General features: G+C 40.7%; 1 protein-coding gene across 1 annotated transcript in view; it reads right to left on the reverse strand.

The window, feature by feature from the left end:
* Positions 1-11,173: 11,173 nt before the first annotated feature.
* The window catches only part of LOC105917312 (glutathione hydrolase 5 proenzyme-like), an 81,420-nt gene continuing 73,085 nt past the window's right edge, over positions 11,174-19,508 (reverse strand). Inside the window, exons 11-12 of the mRNA XM_036130327.1 lie at positions 12,150-12,260; positions 11,174-12,061 (exon numbers count right to left, since the gene is read on the reverse strand). Of these exons, the coding sequence (XP_035986220.1) occupies positions 11,912-12,061; positions 12,150-12,260 (261 nt within the window). The 3' untranslated portion in view covers positions 11,174-11,911. The remainder of the gene's footprint in view (positions 12,062-12,149; positions 12,261-19,508) is intronic.

The raw sequence follows: 19,508 nt of genomic DNA on the forward strand, positions 1-19,508 counted from the left end.
GCAGTAACGGGTGCAGATTTTCCAGGGACATTCTTCAGAGAGGCGGCTCAGCGGTAGATGGCGCTATTGCTGCACTTTTCTGCACAGGCATCATGAACCCACAGAGCGCTGGGATCGGAGGCGGCCAGCCAGTTAAATGTTTTGTGAAGACATAAAATATACCAGATGATATATGGACACATTGTGCTGTTGGGCATCTGGTTAGTATGCCTCCTCGATACCACAGAAGGAGGCGCAGAGGAAGACCCAGGACACGCTGGAGGGAATATGCTTCTCGGCTGGCCTGGGAATGCCCAAGTGGCTGGGGAGAGGGAAGTCTGGACCTCCCTACTAAGGTTGCTACCCCTACGACCAAACCCTGAATAAGTGGAAGAAGATGGATGGACGGACGGGTGCTGTAGTAGTCTAAATGGAAGAGAGCAGCCATGTTAAAATTCTAAATGCTTTCACAACACCACTTTGACTTTGGCAGAGATGGCCACGGGGCAACAGTTTCCATTCTATAATGAAAGTGGCTGTCAAACAAACACAGAGATGTCTTTTGAGTGTTTAATGAAGTATGCCACTACATAAGATCAGTCCATTTTACCATTTACTGTTCATATAAATAAGACAGTTAGGCCAAGAACAAGGCAAAACATCCATGTTGTGGTGTGTGAGCCTGCGCTGTTGTGTTTTGGGTGTGCTCTCTCTTCTCGATAGGTGTGGCTTGGGGAGGAGCTGGCTGCACACACCTGTGACCAATCTTCATCTGGAGCAGTATTTAGAGCCTGACCTCCTGTGTGCTCGCTGCCAGAGGGTCGCCGCTTGTTGGTAGATAGGCCAGTGTGCTTTTAGTGAAAAGCCTTCTCATCCACTTGAGATTTTCTACGATTACCTCACCAATGTTCTCTGTCTCCAGGTTATGGCTCCACACTCGGCTACCCACAACCCAGCCACACCCTCCATCACCCTCACCTCCAGCTGCTATCCCCCGTAAGCTTGCCAGCCTCCACAATTTGCCTCTGCGTCCAGAGACGCCACCTCCTCCTCACCTTTTCCCTCAACTCCCTAATAAACTGTCATTTGCTCTTTCTCCAACGTCTGGTTCTGCATTTTGGGCCAGCACCACCTAAACACAACACATGTTGAATAACACGTGGTGCCTTAAAGTATGAAAAACAGTATGAGAATGTGTGTGTGAGAGACAGAGAGAGAGAAATGTAGAGACTTATCATTACATCCTCCTCTACAGTCTGACCCTGCTGGGTCATGTCTCTCTCTCCCCTCTTCATTCTACTTCTTCCTCTGTGAGCTGAGCGCCGGACGGGACAGCTTCTACCGTTCCCGTTACTCCAGTCACATTTGTTGAGCTAAATTGATCTGTCATTGTAGCACATTTAGCTGCATCCACTTGTGGGCTTTTGAACTTTTTTTTTCTCTCTGCACCCTCTTGGATTTTTTAGGTGACAGGTTTGATGGTTTGAAGAGGAAATGAGAGGCCCCATCATTCTTCACACATCACTATTTTGAACTATAGCCTACAAAAGTTTGATCAGAGTTCACTGAATCTTTTCCACAGGATTAAACTGTAAGATGATAAAAAGAGGAGAGGGCAAAGATGAGTCTGTGCTTTTTTGTGTCTCTGCTCTGTTTTCTCCAACCCCCAGCTGGTCGAGGCAGATGGCCGTTCACACTGAGCCTGGCTCTGCTGGAGGTTTCTTCCTGTTAAAGGGGAGTTTTCCTCTCCACTCTCGCAACATGCATGCTCGGTATGAGGGATTGCTGCAAAGCCAATCGACAATGCAGATGACTGTTCACTACAAGCTCTTTCAGGAGAAGGGAATGCTGCTCGTCATTGACTCTATACAAACTGATAGGTTTCCTTAGATAGGAAATGCTTTGACCAATCGGTCTGTATTTCACTGAATTTGACTTTTTAAAGTGCCTTTAGATGACAGGTGTTATGAATTGATGCTATGTAAATAAAATTTAATTGAACTGAATATAATTGATGCTGCATGATAATGTCAGTGGGTTATGTTCATGTCTTTAGTTCATATTACAGTACAGGTATATTCACTTAAGATACCTTTAGCATTTTAGCTGCTAGCATAGTAACATTATGCTAGCAATCAGTGTTGTAGTACTCGAGTCTGAGACTCGAACTCGAGTCCGAGTCATTAGCTAAATTTAGAGACTCGTGAGTTGACTTGGGCTTGAGCACTGATGACTCGAACTTGGACTCGGACTCCTACATTCAGATCATTCTGACTCGACTTTTTTTATATCATTAGGCTATAATTTTAATAGTCATTAGAATATTATTTGGTGTATTATTTTAATATCTAAATGTCGTACCGCGCACGTGACGTCACCATCTCATGAGCAACGCCCCTTGCCGCTAAGGTTGGGCAAACAGTGTGAGAGCGCACGTAGCAACCAGCCATTACACATGCAACAGATACAACGATATGACCGACTTTACAGCTGTTAAACTTTCACAAGAGGATGTCCAGGCGCCCATTTTACTGGTAGAACTGTGGAACAATATACCAACGTTCAGCTCAAACGATGGATTGAGTGTTGAGGTCTTAGAAAGACTGGAAAACGGGCAGAGTTGATAGAAAGGTAAGTCAATGTTTTTCTCCTGCTCGGCGTTCATGGCGTCATCGGCCGTTTTTTTCTGTTTGTAGTCACCGTCCAGGAATCGGTATAAATTGTCCGGCCCACCGAACATTTTAGTCCGGTCCGATGGCCATGCATTATCATTATCCAACGGCTGTATCTCCTCGCTGCATCGACCGATCTGCGACAGATTTTTTGTGAGTCATGAGCCGGAGCCGCGGCGGTGCGCAAACCCCGCCGGCCAGCTGGCCGGCCGGAGCCGCGGCGGTGGCCAATAGGCCGGAGCGCGCTTGGCTGCGAGGGCCGATCAACGCCGCTTGCGGCTTTAACATCCTTCATATGCGGCCTATCAGCGTACCTCGAGTCGCTGTTGCACGTTCCATAACAACAATGTTTAAACACCATGGTTAGGAGACGTCTTAGACTTGGAAAAAGCAGTCGTTTTACCGAGTAAAACCAAGGGTAACTACAACGAAAGAGTGGAGGAAAACGCATATTTGCCCTGTACGTGATATGACGTCACGTTCTAAAAATAGCTCGCTAGCGGAACACCATATTAGTGCAATGGAATGTTACTGCTTCATGTCATACATCACACGTCACGGCATGTTCCTACAACAAACTTGGATCAATAGTGACTCGACTCGGATGAGCAGTGGACTTGACTCGGACTCGACTCGGATTTTTTTTTTAATGACTTGGACTTGACTCGGACTTGAACACTGGAGACTCGAACCTAGACTCGGACTCGAGGCATAGTGACTTGACTACAACACTGCTAGCAATGTTACTAATTTGTTATAAAGTCAGGCAATATTGTCATCGGGGTTATGTACTAAATTTGAGTTGTCAGAGAAATTCAGTTATGTGAACTGAATAATTTATGATGTTATCCTCGTTTTGTTATTGATTTCAGACGGTGGTGTTACTGTTGCCCACTGATGTATCTGCAGCCTGCCATTCATTTAACAGTGGAGACAGACACCAGTACCGCCACGACCTTTCAAGGATTAAGTGTGTATGTAAAATATATAATTTTATTCCAAATATCCATTGCTTTGTACTTCAGGTTATATGTTATACTTTTTAACCCATTGGGACATGTACATTTTTACATTTGTCACTTTTGTACCAAATGGGCTGATTCTGGTTGAAAAACTAACCATGTTTCCTAAGTGTTACATCATCCCATATCTAGTTAAATTGATTGATTTGACTGTCAACAAAAAAATAATTGGGGTTGAAAAAAAATATTGTTATTCCTGGACAGTTTTAAGAGTGTAGTGAAATGCAAATAAAGGTACTAACCCAATCACAGCCTGTGATGCAAGTGGTTGAAACTTCTTGAGCTCAAATTGATATAAAATCTAAACAGAATGCACTGGGTGTGCAAAATAAAAGAGTGGTAAGAAAGACAAGTGTTTCTAGAAGGACTGGGCCTCCCACACATGTGGAACAGTTTTTCAATTAAATTAAATTTTATTTATATAGCGCCAATTTATGAAGCATGTCATCTCAAGGCACTTTACAAAATCAAATTCAATCAGATTATACAGATTGGGTCAGATTATACAGATTTGTCAAACATTTTCTATATAAGGGAACCAGTTGATCGCATCAAAGTCCCGACAAGCAGCATTCACTCCTGGAGAAGCGTAGAGCTACAGGGAGAGTCGTCTGCATTGTCCATGGCTTTGCAGCAATCCCTCATACTAAGCAAGCATGAAGCGACAGTGGAATGAAAAACTCCCCATTAATGGGAAGGAAAATCTCCAGCAGAACCAGGCTCAGTATGAAGGTCATCTGCCTCGACCGACTGGAGGTTACAGAAGGCAGAGACACAATAAGAGAGACAAACAAGCACAGAAGCACACATTGATCCAGTAATCTGTTCTACATTAGATGGTAATAGCAGGTGATCTGTCTTCCCTGAACGATGTCACAGCTAACAGAATGCCAGACCAGGTGTACCTACTATGAAGAAAAAAAAAGAGAGAGAACAAAAAGTTAAAAGCTGAAATGACGACAAGCAATGCAAAACTGGAGAACAGTAGGAGAACTCAGCAGAGTGAGAAAAATGGGCCAGGAAAATTAAACAACAATACTACTACAAAAGCTAATAATAATATAAAAATAACATTCCTAGAAGAATTTTAGCTTCTTCTCACTGGCTCTCTTTAAAATATATATATTTTAATTGTAAACCTTTAAATGAGATTAACCTTATTTCAAAGAACTCATTGTTCATTTTTGTTTCACGAGCACTTCATTGTAAGGCTGCAGGTATACTTGCAGTTCTTAGACTATTTCAGTGTAGAATGTGAGCCAGAGCTTTTCAATTACCATTTTGCCCAGAAAATGGTAAATGGCTTGTACTTGTATAGTGCTTTGTCAAGTCTGACGACCCCAAAACACTTTACACTGCAATCAGTCATTCACCCATTCACACCCTGACAGAGGCGAGGCTGCCATACATCTGCGCCACCGGGCCCTCTGACCACCAGCAGGCAATTCAAGTGAAGTGTCTTGCCCAAAGACTCAACAACTAAGACGGTCGGAGCAGAGTATCGAACCGGCAAGCCACCAGGACAAACTCCCTAACTCTTGCGCAGTGTCCCCCCAAAGAGTACACCCTAGACAGGTCACCAGTCCATCACTGGGTAGAAATAAGTCATGCCATTGCTACAGGTCACCTTTAAGTCTTAATGTCAATTCATACCATTTTTGTAACTAACGATGTCTCTTTTTCATGGATATTTTTGCCAACTTCCTCAGTGTTTGCCTGCATCTCTTTCCATACATCTGTGCCCCCAGTCACTCGAGTCTCAGGGGGCCATCCCTCTTCTTCCTGTCGGATGGAAACCTTAACCCTGTCCACTGTCCTCCCTGGCTCACTCAGATATTAAAGTGAAAAATCAGTGCAGTCTGGTGGTTTCATTAGCTTGTGAAATGTTTACCAAAAGTAGCGTTAGCTCATCTATTGTTAAAGAATTGACCTGGCTGCGGTCACCCCAGGTTCTTTTCCTGACTAATGTGTTGTTCCATTGTAGACTTCCGTAGTAATAAAAAGACTCTTTAAACCGAAACTAGATTTTAAAATATTTAATCTAAAAGGCAGAGCGATGTTTACAGCTTCAGTACTAGACTCTCATACACAACTACACGACCGGCAGATTTCCAGACGACATAGAGAGCTCATTCCTCACACGGACATTAAGTAGGACCCATTGTGTATGCCCATTCAGGGCGCGCACAGTATGACGTCAGTGTTCCGTTCATCACATTGGTGGAGAAGATCATACTATAATGTAGACGTGTCCTAGCTGACACATCTTCCCTTTATCAGTCATTCTGTCCAATCTAATTATGGCTACGTTCACACTGCAGGCCTTAATGCTCATTTCAGATATTTTGTGAAAAACATTTCAAATATATGCAACTTGTATGTGATCTCCCCTGTGAACTGCATTCATACAATTTAAGTGTCCCACCTGCGCAGAAGAGGACGCAATGACGTAACAAGTAGCATGCATTCTCAGTGTTTGCAGAAGTAAGCATGGATAGTAATGCTGAAGTGCATCTTGCGTTCTTTAAGTTCTTCTCCAACTGGAGCCAGCACATTAACAGCGCAATCTTTTTAAGAAGATCGAAAAGAAAGAGAGGCAAGTTTTTGGCAATGGCGTTTTGTGGGGCAGTAACAGCAACGTCCATACAGAGAAACGTGTGGGTGCGGAGTCGAAGCCAGGAGTGGTGGGATAGTGATATGAGCGGCTTTACTGATATTGATACTGACATCATTCTTGATTTTCAAATGACAAAGGTAATCTTTATGGGCGTCTGTGAACGGTTCTCTTTAGCGCTCTCACGTAAAGACACACATCTTCAGCAACCCATAGCATTGAGTAAATTGTTGCCGTGGGGCTGTATTGGCTGGCAACAGCTTGTTACCGCACAATAGCCAACCTTTTTGGCATAGCCAGGTCCACCATCTGCTCCCTGGTCCATGACTTTGGTAAAGCTGTTTGTGATATCCTCATGCCGCAGTACCTAAAGCTACCCCAGGGGGATGATCTGCAGAGGTCATTGAAGGCTTCAAACACAGATGGGGTTTCCCGCAGTGTGGAGGAGCAGTAGATGGGAGTCATATCCCAATAATTGCCCCAGAGGAGAACCACACAGAATGATTTAATTGCAAAGGGTGGCACTCAGTTATCTTGCAGGGAGTCGTGGATCATCGATTTTGGTAAGAAATAGTGATATTTTTCATATTTTAAAGTACTGTAGTGCATTAAATAAATAGGGTATTCCAACAGCTTCACCAACATTTATGCTGGATGGCCAGGAAGCGTCCACGATGCCCGGGTTCTTAGGAATTCCATTGTTTATTGCCTGGCATTGAGGGGGGGAGCTTTTTCCACCAGTAAGCATTTAACATTCTAGTACTAGTGATAAAATTTTGTTCATTATGTATTATTTCATTTGACTAGTGTATTTTACAAATTTTAGAACACTGAAGAGATAATGGGTGTTCAAGTGCCAATCATGCTGCTTGGTGACCCTGCTTACCCTCTTCAAAGCTGGCTGCTCAAAGGATATTCTGACACAGGAACCCTGACAGCTGAGCAACGATTCTTCAACGAATACCACAGCAGAGCCAGGATGACAGTAAAGTGCCCCTTTGGTCAGCTGAAGGGCCGGTGGAGGTGCCTTGGTAAACGCCTAGATGTGAACATCTCTGCTATTACCAATGTCATAAGTGCATGTTGCACATTTCACGTGTGTGAAATGCATGGTGAGGCCTACGAGGAACCCAGTGCACCTGTTCCTCCCATTGAAAGATGGGCAGAAGGAGGTGCTGTAGCAGATGTGCAGCCCGCAAGAGTCAGAGAAGCACTCACTCAGTCTTTTAGTAACCAACGTTGAACAACCAACATTTTTATTTTTGGTGGTCTACTGCTTGCTTATTTTTGTTGAATACCAGCAAAATAAACTTTTCAACAACGTTACCTGATTTTACTCACATAAAAAACAGTATGGCTCTTGTAGTGCAATTATATCTACTTTAACAGCATTTAAGAATGTTTTAGAATACAAAAACATGACAACGCATATAAAAAATATTGAACCTCTGAAATTCGAGTATTAACAAATAAAGAAAACTTAACCTTGCATTGCAACTGCGTAGTATTTAAATCAAATGCAGATCTGCATCCTTCAAAACAAAAATCAGAACTGCTCAAAAGTGCTTAAAGCTGGTTTACATTTCATCCTCATCTTGAGACTGGAAGGCAGGAGGATAATCATGGGTATTAACTGGTGTTTGACAAAAGGATTGAGTGACATTATGTGAATGTGGGAGAGCATTGTTGAACAAGAGTGGTTGACGTAAATCTTAAAGAAAGGACAGAGGCCTGATGGACCCGAAACCACAGGAAACGGTGAGGAAGGAGGAGTAGAAGTTTCTCTTGGGCTGTGAAGCTGTGAAGGCTGCATTGGAGCATGGTAAAATGGTGGCTGAGGAGGGTGGCCTGAGCTCTCTCACATCACTTTCTCTCCAATGACTGCTCTCCACTGTTATCGTCCGCCTTGGTTGTTGTTTTTCTTCCCGTTTCTGCTTAGTAGGACACAGATTAGTAACGTTTGTCGAGTATCAATGACGTGTAGGTCAGGTGAATGCGACCTGGCCGTACAGACACAGATTGCATTTGAAAAGATCAGATACATCAGATTCAGGACCACATAGCCAAGTAGCCTGGGTCACATTTGAAAAAAGTCAATTTGTGTTGTTCAGACTGTCATAAAAAGATCAGATACAGGTCGCATATGGGCAAAAAAATCGGACTTGGGTCACTTCAGGCTGCAGTGTGAACGTAGCCTATGTCGACTCTGTGCCTCCAGTGACTGCTGTTTATCTGGAGTTTCCATGGTAACTGCCTTTATCGTCTGGTGTCTGATCTCATAATCCGTAACACTATTGAATGTAAGCTTATTATAACTGGGTGGCAGTGAACTGCTTTTATTGAATTTGCCACTGGATCTGACTGCAGGTGTTGAATTATATATTAATGATTTTAGTTGTATTGATTTTAGACAGAACTGGATTCCACACAGCTGGGAATTAAATAATTATTTTGAGGAAATAGTTTTAAAGAAGAAAATTGTTTTGAATATGTAATTTGGCCAGCGGTCACTCGGGCTCCAATAAACTGCAAAGTTACTGTAGGCCTTTGGATGCTTTTATGATAATTAATCTCCATAATCAAACTATCAGTTTAGGTAAACAAACCTCAAATCCTCCAGGGCCGGCGTCCTGCAACATTTAGTAGTATCCCTTGCCCTAAGCACCAGAACCAAATTGCTAAACCAGCTCACTAGCATGCAGTCAAGCTCTACAGAGGGAATTTGTTGAAATCTATGTACATGCTTACTACTTTCTGAGAGAAACATGACATGACTTGCAAAACTTCAAAAATATCAATGCTTTTGTAGAGTCCTGTATGACGTGAAAAATGCTGTCATTGCTGTTAATGCCAGAAAAAATTAATCAGGGCGACTTGGCTTCAGTTCTGGGTTGTAGCTCTAATCAAACCAATTCTCATGCTACGTGATTAATGGTGAAAATAAAAATCTGAAATTCAAACCCAAACTAATTACTGTATTTTCCGGATTATAAAGCGCACATTTTGCCATATTTCAACCAAAATCTTTACTGTAGATTTTATGTGCCGGATTCAGGCAAAGCAGTGCATATTTTGGAAACAAAAGGAAAATGATGCAAGTTTTTTGTGTCTGTCCTGTCTCATTGTGAAATTTTAATATTTTTTATCCACTCATATTGCACATACTGCATGCCTAGTAATAAGCACACAACATGTGAACAGAATAAACAACATAGTCTGCTTTTTTGTTACAGATTATTGTAGATCTGAATGTGTAGATCTTATGGCAGCCAAAGCCAATGTTCCATCACCTCTACGTTTTAACTTTGATCTTGAAGCAACATGCTCATCCCCACGGCTCCGGAGGGCTTGGGCATTGTGGCTGTTTGGGGGTTTCCTGGGGGCCATCTCTCCTCTTCCCTTGGGTGGGGGAGGCAGATTCCTTGTGTTGGCCTATCTAAGGCACCTTTACTCTGAATGTCCCTTTGGGCATCTGGGGTTTTGGTTCCCTTGGTGTCTGCCTCGTTGCTCTGGGGGGCAGGTCTTTGGCTCTTCACAACCACTATTGAGCATTTTTATCATGGATAAACACACAAGCACACTCTCACAAACATCTACAGGTGCTTGGATCCAGGTACTTACAGACTCACTTCTATACAGAAAACCCCTATTATCTTCAACCGTCACTTTCTACATTCTGTAATAAATAATACTGCATATTCCTCAGTGATGATGTCAAGGCGTTGCTTGTTTGAACCTGTAATACTTTATCGAATGGTTCTGCTGTTCTTTTTACATTTCTCTTTGCAGGTGAAGAAGAAGACTCAGGATTGTTCTCTCCCTTTTCTGTCCTCTTTCTTTCCCCTTTTTCTCTTTTTTTCTCTCTTCTACCTTCTTGCTTCAGTGTCCATTTAACATGAAATATTCCCTGCATAGATCATAATAAAGCTTCTTGCATATATAAATCAAGCGGAGCACTATGACGAAAGCAGTAAGGCTCCGCTTGTGAAAGTAAAATCTGTTGGGCTCTTTTTGGCATTAAGACAAAGCCAATTTTTATTGCCACATTGCCAGACAGGACACAAAAAAAGAAAAAGAGAACTGCCATGAATTACTTAGATATAAATCTATCCACAGTTACTTGCCTTCTGCTGGATGGATTTTTAAGTATTGTCGGTCCAATCCAAATTTCTTTATTCACGTTTTTCCTCCAGCAAAAGTCTCATGAAATTACTATTTTGTTAATAAATGACTGAATGTTCTTCTCCTGCTCCATTCTCTCCTGCCTTTTTCTTGTATTCTGACTCTTTTGTTTGTGTGTGTGAGCGACATTTGTGCCTGTGCACCTTAGCAACCAGGCATGGGACATTAACACATATCATGAATTGTTCTGATTGGATGAAGAACAACAAAAGGTCTATAGGCACAGAGAGCTGTGCCCCAAATAGAAATTTTAAATAATCAATTAGAGAGCAGCATGAAGTCACATATAACCAAATGCTACAAAGATACACTCACAGTCATTTGTCCGGGGCCCCTTGGTTTTAAAACATTAAAATTAGGAGGCCAACAGAAAAAATAATCACAAAGAAACCCAAAACTGAATGGGAATATTGATAAATGTACAACCAGACACGTGTTATGAGAAAACAGATGAGGTGGTTACTTTTTATTTTGTCATTTTGGTTCCTGCAATTTTGATGGACGTGATGCCCAACCATCCCCTATTGACAAGCTGCCACTGGTTGTCCTTTTCCTGACCTCAAAGTCGTGGATGGAGGGAACTTCAGCTCTGGTGAGTCATCCAGAGTTGAGTTGAGGGAGGAAAAAATAACTCTTGAAAATTTTTATCTTAATGACATTATTTTTCAAGAAGAAGAAGAAGTTAAACTTACTTGGCTTGAAGAAACAGTTCAAAATGTTGTATTTCAATAATTCATCACAGCAATTTTATTCAGGCATACATGATTCAAACCTATGGAGACTGATGATTCACCAGAGGCACAAATTGTGTTCACATAGAAAAACTTTCAAAATGGGAATTTAATGAATTGTTTTAACAGACATCCGTTACTAGACTGTGGTGTGGCCACAGCTTCATCATAAATGGCAATACTTTGGTTCGGCTGTAGGCACGGCAGCTCTTGCTTTCATCCCCACTACATGCTCCACCTTAACCCGTAATACCGCAACGTGAGTGGCCCAAACCGTTCTTGGTTCGAGATGAATAATTGAGAAGGAAGCGTGACAAGATGAATTTTAATCCGTTTTTGAATGCTCAAATACCAGGAGAATTCAGCTTGCAGGCATGGTTATTAAAATAAAATGATGTAAAATGACTTGCCTGTCATGTATTCATGAGACCCATTTACATGAAAAAAAATATGAAGTTATTTGAGAAATATTCAAGATTTACTCATACAAAACACACAAGAAGTGACAAAAACAGTCTTGTTTTTTCCATAGTGACAGCTTGTTAACGTCTGTGTGAGCTCATTCAAGTCACAGGAAGTCATGTTACTCCAAATCCTCTGCAAATGAAACCTGTTTTTCCAAGTCTTGTTCAGGGAGAACAACAGGCACCTTCTTCTCCAGGATCTCGGTCATTTTCAGGACATCCTCTGCAGCCAGCAAAACTCTTGGTGTCAATAACCAGCTGCTTCTCCTCGTTTCCTGTAATCAGACACAGCACAGAACCAGCCGCCCTTTTTCTCCACAGCATTAACTGAGGAATGATATGAGATGTCAACTTGTTTCAGCTGGTGCCCCAATCCTGCAAGAGTCTTGATTAACTCCTGAAGAAAAAGAAGGAAAAAAAATAGGATTAGGTTAAAGCTGTGCAGTGTGTTACCTGACCCCTGAGAACAGTCACAAGTGCATTACCTTGTCAAAGTCGAGTTCGAACTCTACTGAGTTTTCAGAGTCAACAAAGACAAGAGGAGTAGCAATTGCCTCCTTAAGGCTCTTTCCAAACCAAAGGTGGTTGATGAGGGCCTGCAAGAGAAAGAAGACATCCTGATGGGAATGTGCTGATAACAGTCATGGTGATCATGAAGGAAGACCTAGCTGTGACTACAGCGAGGAGCATCAGTGTGCAGCAGTTAATCCTGAGTGCAATTATTGTGATTGCCATGGCCACGTACAGAGGCCAGCCCCGTTGTGATCATGCTCCCACCACTCGCTCCAATCACCAGTATCTCCGAGTCAGACTTCAGCACAGCAGGGGCCATGGAGGAGGGGGGCTGCTCCCCTGCAGACACAACAAGAGCCATGACTGACAGCACAGACAACTGCAGTTCATGCAAACATTGTCAGGAGAAGAAGAGATAAATGATAGGAAATGCTTTCAATGGAGCACCAGTGAATAAATGTGAGTCAGACAGAGAAAGACATGGAGTTCATCTTCATGTGTCTCTTCTTTCGTTGAATGTCTCTTTAAAAAGGGACGTATTGATGCTAATTTGATTTGTCAACAGTTTTGTGTTCCAAATGTGTTTTCTTTTCTCTTTCAGATCTCAAACACTGGACCATTGAAAGTAAGTATACAAAAAGTAAGAATACAGGGCCTGCAACGGTTATTTATACTCCTTGAATATTGTCATAAATTCCTCTGTATTTTATTGGAACGGCATATGTCTTAGTACATAATTGTGAAGTAAAAGAAAAATGATGCATTGTTTTCACATTTTATGAACAAAAGCATGAAAAGTGCTTGGAGCTTATGAATTCAGCCACCCTGGGTCAATACCTTTCACTACACTTACTGAGGTATGTCTCTGCCAGCTTTACACATCTAGAAACTGAATGTTTTTCACATTCTACTTTGCAACGTAGCTTAAGTGTTGTCAGTTTGAACGGAGAGCATCTTTGTACATACTTTTTAAATTTTCCCCCAGATTCTCAATCAGATTTAGGTCTGAACGTTATCATGTTTTCAGTATTAAATCATCCCATTGTAGCACTGGTTGTATGTTTTGGGCCGGCCTATTGCTAGAATGGGAACCTCTGGGCCAGTCTTAAATATTTTGCATCCTCTATCCTGTTTTCCTTGTGAGATTTCTCTACATATAGATCCATCCATCTTTTCATCAACTCTGGCTAAGTTCTCTGTCCCGGTTGAAGAAAAGGACGCCCACACCATGATGCTGCCACTACCATATTACACCGTTGGGATGTGTACCAGTTACAGATTGCTAATTAGTAGTTTTCTGAAAACAATTGGTTGCACTGGAATTTAATTATAGATTTCAAATTTAAGAGATTGAATACAAACATATGCTTCGCTTTTTTCTTTTTTTTTCTCGAAAACTACTTAGTTAAAAAACCATCAATCTAAAAACATTACAAAACTTTGTAATTTTTCAATAATAAGTAGACTAAAATACACTCTTACATTGCAAAAAAATGTATTGCTGTTTAGGGTAAGAAACACAAAGAATCACTTGAGCATGATTGTGCTGAAAGCACATGTAGGCTTGTTTTGTTTTAAACCAAACAGAAAGAAAAGCTGAGCTGGCACCTCTGTGAGTATGAAATGTGATACAGAAATACCATGTTCACCCAACCACACAAGCTAGGTTGATGACGTGTAACACTTTAAGTTCTGCACATCATCTATCTGCTCCTACTACCATCGCATCTATTCAGGAAAGAAGGGACATTCAGCAGAAGTTTCTGAGCTGATTGGGTGAAGCGATGGTTAGTTTTAGCCAATTGTGGTATCAATTTAAAACGTAAGCAGCGGGCGCCATGAGAAACCACAACAAGTTACGCTGGTCAAGGCACTTTTCTGCTGTTTTTCTTTCAAAGAAGAAATCATGGATTCTGACTAAACAGATGTGATAACAGCAGCTACCCATGCATCCTCGTGCACGGCTATGTTTATGTTGGCTCAGCTATGGGCTCGGCAGCTTTTGCTTTCGTCACAGCTGCATGTCTCGCCTCAAACCATAATACTCTGCAGCATGATTGGCCCAAACCCTTTTTGGTTCCAACTGAGGCGGGAGCAGGATAAGATGGATTCTCATGTTTGTGAACACACAAATTTATCTTGCAGGCAAGGTTTTTGTTCACCACATATGAAACAAACCATTAAACCTGAGTAGATTACAGAAATGGAAACTGGGTAGAAACCATCACAAAACACAAGAAATGAGAGGAGACTGCTATTCTGGCATGATTAAATAAAGAGAGGAAATTTGATCTTATATAAAAGTGTACATGAGTTTTTCACAATTCTTGCAGCTCCCCTCTCACCATTACTATAACAAAGCGAAGAAGGCAATCATACAAACAAGTTGTACGAGACTCCAGGATTGTTCTCAACTGACTATAGTAAAAATAAAAAGTGAGATTACCAGGAGAGATGTTAACAGTCCTTCCACAAAAGTCACTCAGCTCATTGTTTAGGATGATTCCAGTGCTTGAAGAGTAGACCCCGGAGCCAAATCTGGTAAGAAGATGTGCAAGTTAGATAAACTAGGTAATGGTAGTCTGATAATGAAGCACTCCCTTTCTTTAGTAGAATCCTCAAAAATCCACCCATTTGTTTCTAAATCTTCCTACTCTATATGACCTGCCTCACTTCTAACTCTAAAGCCATTGGTTTGACAAAGTAGTGGGGGTGGGGGGCAATGGCCAAATAGTCTGGATCCAGATGGACCCAGATGAAGTTGTATGCACACATGAGATGCACAATCACATTTGGTCAATTTCCAATCTCAAATATTTGTAAAATAGATAAATAAAAAAATTCACCTGGTCAATTTAATTCATTCCTGGATTCTATTGCACAATTATAGAAAAAGAGTTTAGAAGAGCTAAACTGGAAATATTTTTTCCACCTTCCTGCAGAGATTGGTCATTAATATTAGAAGCAGAGGTGATGTCACACTATCTTTGTAAGGAACAGAAAACAGGGTTTTACAAATATGCTAAAACAAAAACGAAATAATTACGAAGTAAAAAAAAATGTCATCGTCTTATATTATGATTAGCATGGCTAGTGTGATGCATCCCAAAACTGCATTAATTTTTCATTAATTCAATTTAAACAGCAGGAGCTAAATACTATTAATGAAAATCACATTATTCTATTTTCATGTATAAATGGTGACAGCAAGAGATAAATGAAAACCGTGCCAAGGTCGAACTTTGGTCATGGGCCCGTTGTGAGGCTCTTGACATTGAAGTTCTCAGTCACACTGAATCAAACAGGAGGAAAGAGATCTTGACCAGACAGTACGCCATCTCTTAGTGGCGTCCTCAGTGGAATGAGTAGTGATTTGTCAACGGTACCCGGTAATGCAGGATTAGAATAGCAATGAGGAGGAAGAGAATGGTGGTAAAAGGGAAGTAAAAGAGTGGGAAAAGGTGGGGAAGGGAGGAAAGACGTGGAGTGTCAGTGACAGAAAGAGGGGGAAAAGAAGTGAGGGAAGTACACAAAGAACTGATAGTGAAGGCAATGAGGAGTAAATGTTCCAAGAACTATTTCTATGAATGTTATACTAAGATTTGAGGAGGAAGGAGTATAGAAATTAGATCCAATTAAGTTAACTAGTTGGAGAAATCAAACATGCTTAGATACTGACTGATGCAAATCTTCTGATTAGGTGTAACATGGAAGGTCAGGTGGAAAAAGCTAAGAAACTGACATGGAGGTGAACAGAGAAATAATGGAAGTAAAGGAGTCGTTGTAGGAGTGCCTCCCAAATGGAAATATGAAACAACTGGTTATAAATCTGAGGGAAAGAAATAGAGAAGTTAAGGAGACATTAGACAATGGTAAGAAACCAGTTCCATGGTGGAATGATGAGTGGAAATTAGTAGTAAGAGAAAGAAATAAGGCATTTAAGTGGTTAAAAGGTCTTACCGTCTTGAACACCTAATTAAATATTTTAAAAAAGTACAGGAAAATATGAGAAGTACAATAAGATGTCCACTGAGAACATTTTGAAGAGATTTCTGTAATACAATTCCTTTAGCATAGGAACCTTGCAAGGTCCCTTACCGGTGCTCATGAGCTATAAGGAATCTCACAATCTTGTGTGTGACAAGTTGTATAAGCACAGCCCACCTCACAGAAATTCACAAAAATTTTCAAGAGCACTTGAAAGTCTAAATGTTAGGGTTAGGGTTAGGGTTGAAAATTAAACTTTGATTATTTATGTTGTACACATAATTTTTTTTGCATATAACGTGTATACACCAATCTCTGTTAAAACAAAACTAATTCATAAAATTAAAATAATTAAAATAAATATAACAGTCATCGCCATTATATCAACTCTGTTTAACAAGACAATAACAAGCAACTGGACGAGTTACTGTTAGAACTAGAACATCTGTATACGTTTATGTTTTAGATAAATTTTATATGTTTTGGTTTGTGTAATGGAGAGCTTCAGTCGTTTGCTATATTTGTCTGAATTGCTTGTTTTGTAGTTCTTTTTTGGAAGACTGTAGGCCCAGATTTCATTTGCATCATCCATGTGTATTTCTGTCACATAATGACTTTGGATAAAAAGGATGTCCGAAATCAGAAGCTCCTTTCCTATCCATGACTGAGTTCTTACTGTCAAACCCATGAAAGGTCAAGGAACAGGAGCTAGAAGCAGGAGCTAGGAGCTATAATTAGAACATTTTGGATACAGCCTTGGTCATGGGAACAGTGGCGCCCCAGGTGGCCTTAGGAGTACACTTCATCCCACCCCTCAGATACGATCCAGATGACGAACTAAACATGTTTTGTTTTCATTGTTGCTGGATTTCGCTATTTTACGAGTCATTGATAAAAATTTTGATTGACATCAAAAAGCTTAGCTTGCTGTGAGTGAATGATATAAATATGCTTTGATTGTGTTTAGAATAGTTTTGTCAAACTTTAAAAGCTCTGCCATGGTCGGCGGCAAGATCAGACGCCATGCAGGGGATAGTTGCCCTGCCCTGGTGGTTGGGTTCGTATTACCTGAGTGTAGTCTTGCAGGTACAACTCTAGATAGGGGTTATGTATTTTGAACAACGTTGTATTTAGGTTCCTGCACATGAAACAACTAGAATTTAAGTAAAGGATATGGTGCCATTGGAAGTACCTTAAATTAAAACAGTCAATTGTTGTGTTTAAAGGTGAAATGCCACTGTAATATTTCTTCTTGCTCAATGGATTTCACACTTAGGGGGTTTAGAATAACTGAAAATGTTTATATTTCTCTGTGGGTGACAGCTGATTTAATGCAGTTGGTGTGATGCTGCAGTTGAGTACTGTGATAACTTACACTATATTTCTATAGTAGCCTCAATGCACTTATTACTGGTGGTAATGTGTAGTTAAATGTTGTTTGGAGTCGAGAATTAGAAAATGTAAACAAGAGGTGACATAACTACACATTTGAATGCATTCTGTGAGATGTTAATGAAACAATTAAATGGCTAGTTCACCTGAGCTACAGTTTGAAGCTGAAACAAACTGGCACTCAGTGAAATGTGATGAAGTATTATTTTGTGAATTATAGAAATACGATCATAATGATCAACTGAACATGTTCTGTTTTCCTTGTTGCTGAATTTCATCTGTATTTTACAGATGTTCTCTTTGATGCTGTGGTACCATACCTGGAACCCGTAACACTAGAATTACAATAACAGCATGTTACGCCCAAAGAAAGTAGATCCTTACCCTAAAGAGTTAGTTTGGATTCATGAAGTGAGGTTCTGTGAAGTTATAATCAGTAATATTTCAGGATGTCAGATCAGCATCAGCTTGTTGAAAAAGTAAACACTCCATTAAAGCGTGGATCTGCTGATCATGACTCTGTCGAGATAATATTTTAAATAACGATCAAGGAAATGATCAAGGAAGCAAACGTACACACCAACTACTGCTGCTGCACAAGTGGCACAAAATCAAAATGTTAGCAGGACTTAGACCAGAGCGAACAAACATAGACGTTGTTCAGCTAGACAAAACAACTGTGATTTTAGCAGTCTTTTATGAAACTGCAGGCAGAACTTCAGACTCCATTTTAAAAAAATTCACTGATGCTGTAAAAACCAATTAGGTTTTCTTCGCTTAACAATAACTTGTTGAACCTTGTGTGGTGCATTAACTGATCCAAATTTTGGAGTTCTGGCTGATCAATGCCAGTCAATCTGAGAAGCTGCCAATCAGCCTATTTCGTTGTGCATCTCTATTTTGCCTATTTATTCATTTGTACTGACTGTGCTACATATATATCATAAACCATTTACCACATACCATGCAAAAAAATATGATAAGCTAATCAAACTGAGGTATTAACAGTAAACTATGACTGCAAACCACAAAACTGATCATGTGGTTAGAATTATTACTTATGATTATTTTTTCACAACTGAGTAATTTTATTTAAGTATGACTGCCTGGAATCGTTATTGTGTATTTTTGCAGCACAGTTGCACTTCTTTATGTAGCTCATGTGATGAAGAACTCTTGAAATCAGAACTCTGTTTTATCATCAATGAGTGAAATCAGGCCTCTCGCCCAGTGAACGCTGGAGATAGGCACCAGCAACCCCCGCGACCCCATGAGGGATAAAGCGGTTTGGAAAATGGATGGATGGATGGATGGAGTGAAATCAGCTGCAGACCTACAGCAGAACGGGCTTTTCTAACCCTCCACTCCCCAACCTATGATGATCTGTGACCCCAACTTAGTCACTGCTCTGTAAAGGATCTATAGGTGCCCCTGTCAAAGCAGGGCCTATCAGATACATACCTGTAATTGATGGTGCTGGTGACGGCGACGGCTGATCCATCTTCAGCCAGGACAGACACGTGTGTGGTACCCATGCTGTCCAGATACGGGGGGACATTGTAATCGTGTGTCCTGTTGTAGCTAATCAGGCTCCTTATGTGGTCAGCAAAGCTACCTTCTGTAATTTGCTTTGCTGTCTGAAAAATTAAGGAAGCACATTAATAAAATGCAAGACCAATATCATGAGTAAGAAAATTATTAAATATAAAGTAAGTTTCAAAGCAATCTATAAGCTTTTTTCACTCAGACATTTTGACATAATTTGTCTTTTAAGCCTTTAAAACTCTAGTTTTTTAAAAGTATGGCGTTTGATATTTGCAGAATGAAAACATCTAAATGAGACAGAGAAATATTACTCTGCATTTCACTTGCCCTTAAAAATCTCAGTTACAAAATCCCACCATTTGCTATCCAAATATGTTGACAATTTCACTGATAAACCAGGTAAAAAG

Source organism: Fundulus heteroclitus, unplaced genomic scaffold (assembly GCF_011125445.2).
Source record: "Fundulus heteroclitus isolate FHET01 unplaced genomic scaffold, MU-UCD_Fhet_4.1 scaffold_337, whole genome shotgun sequence".
Taxonomy (NCBI): Eukaryota; Metazoa; Chordata; class Actinopteri; order Cyprinodontiformes; family Fundulidae; genus Fundulus; species Fundulus heteroclitus.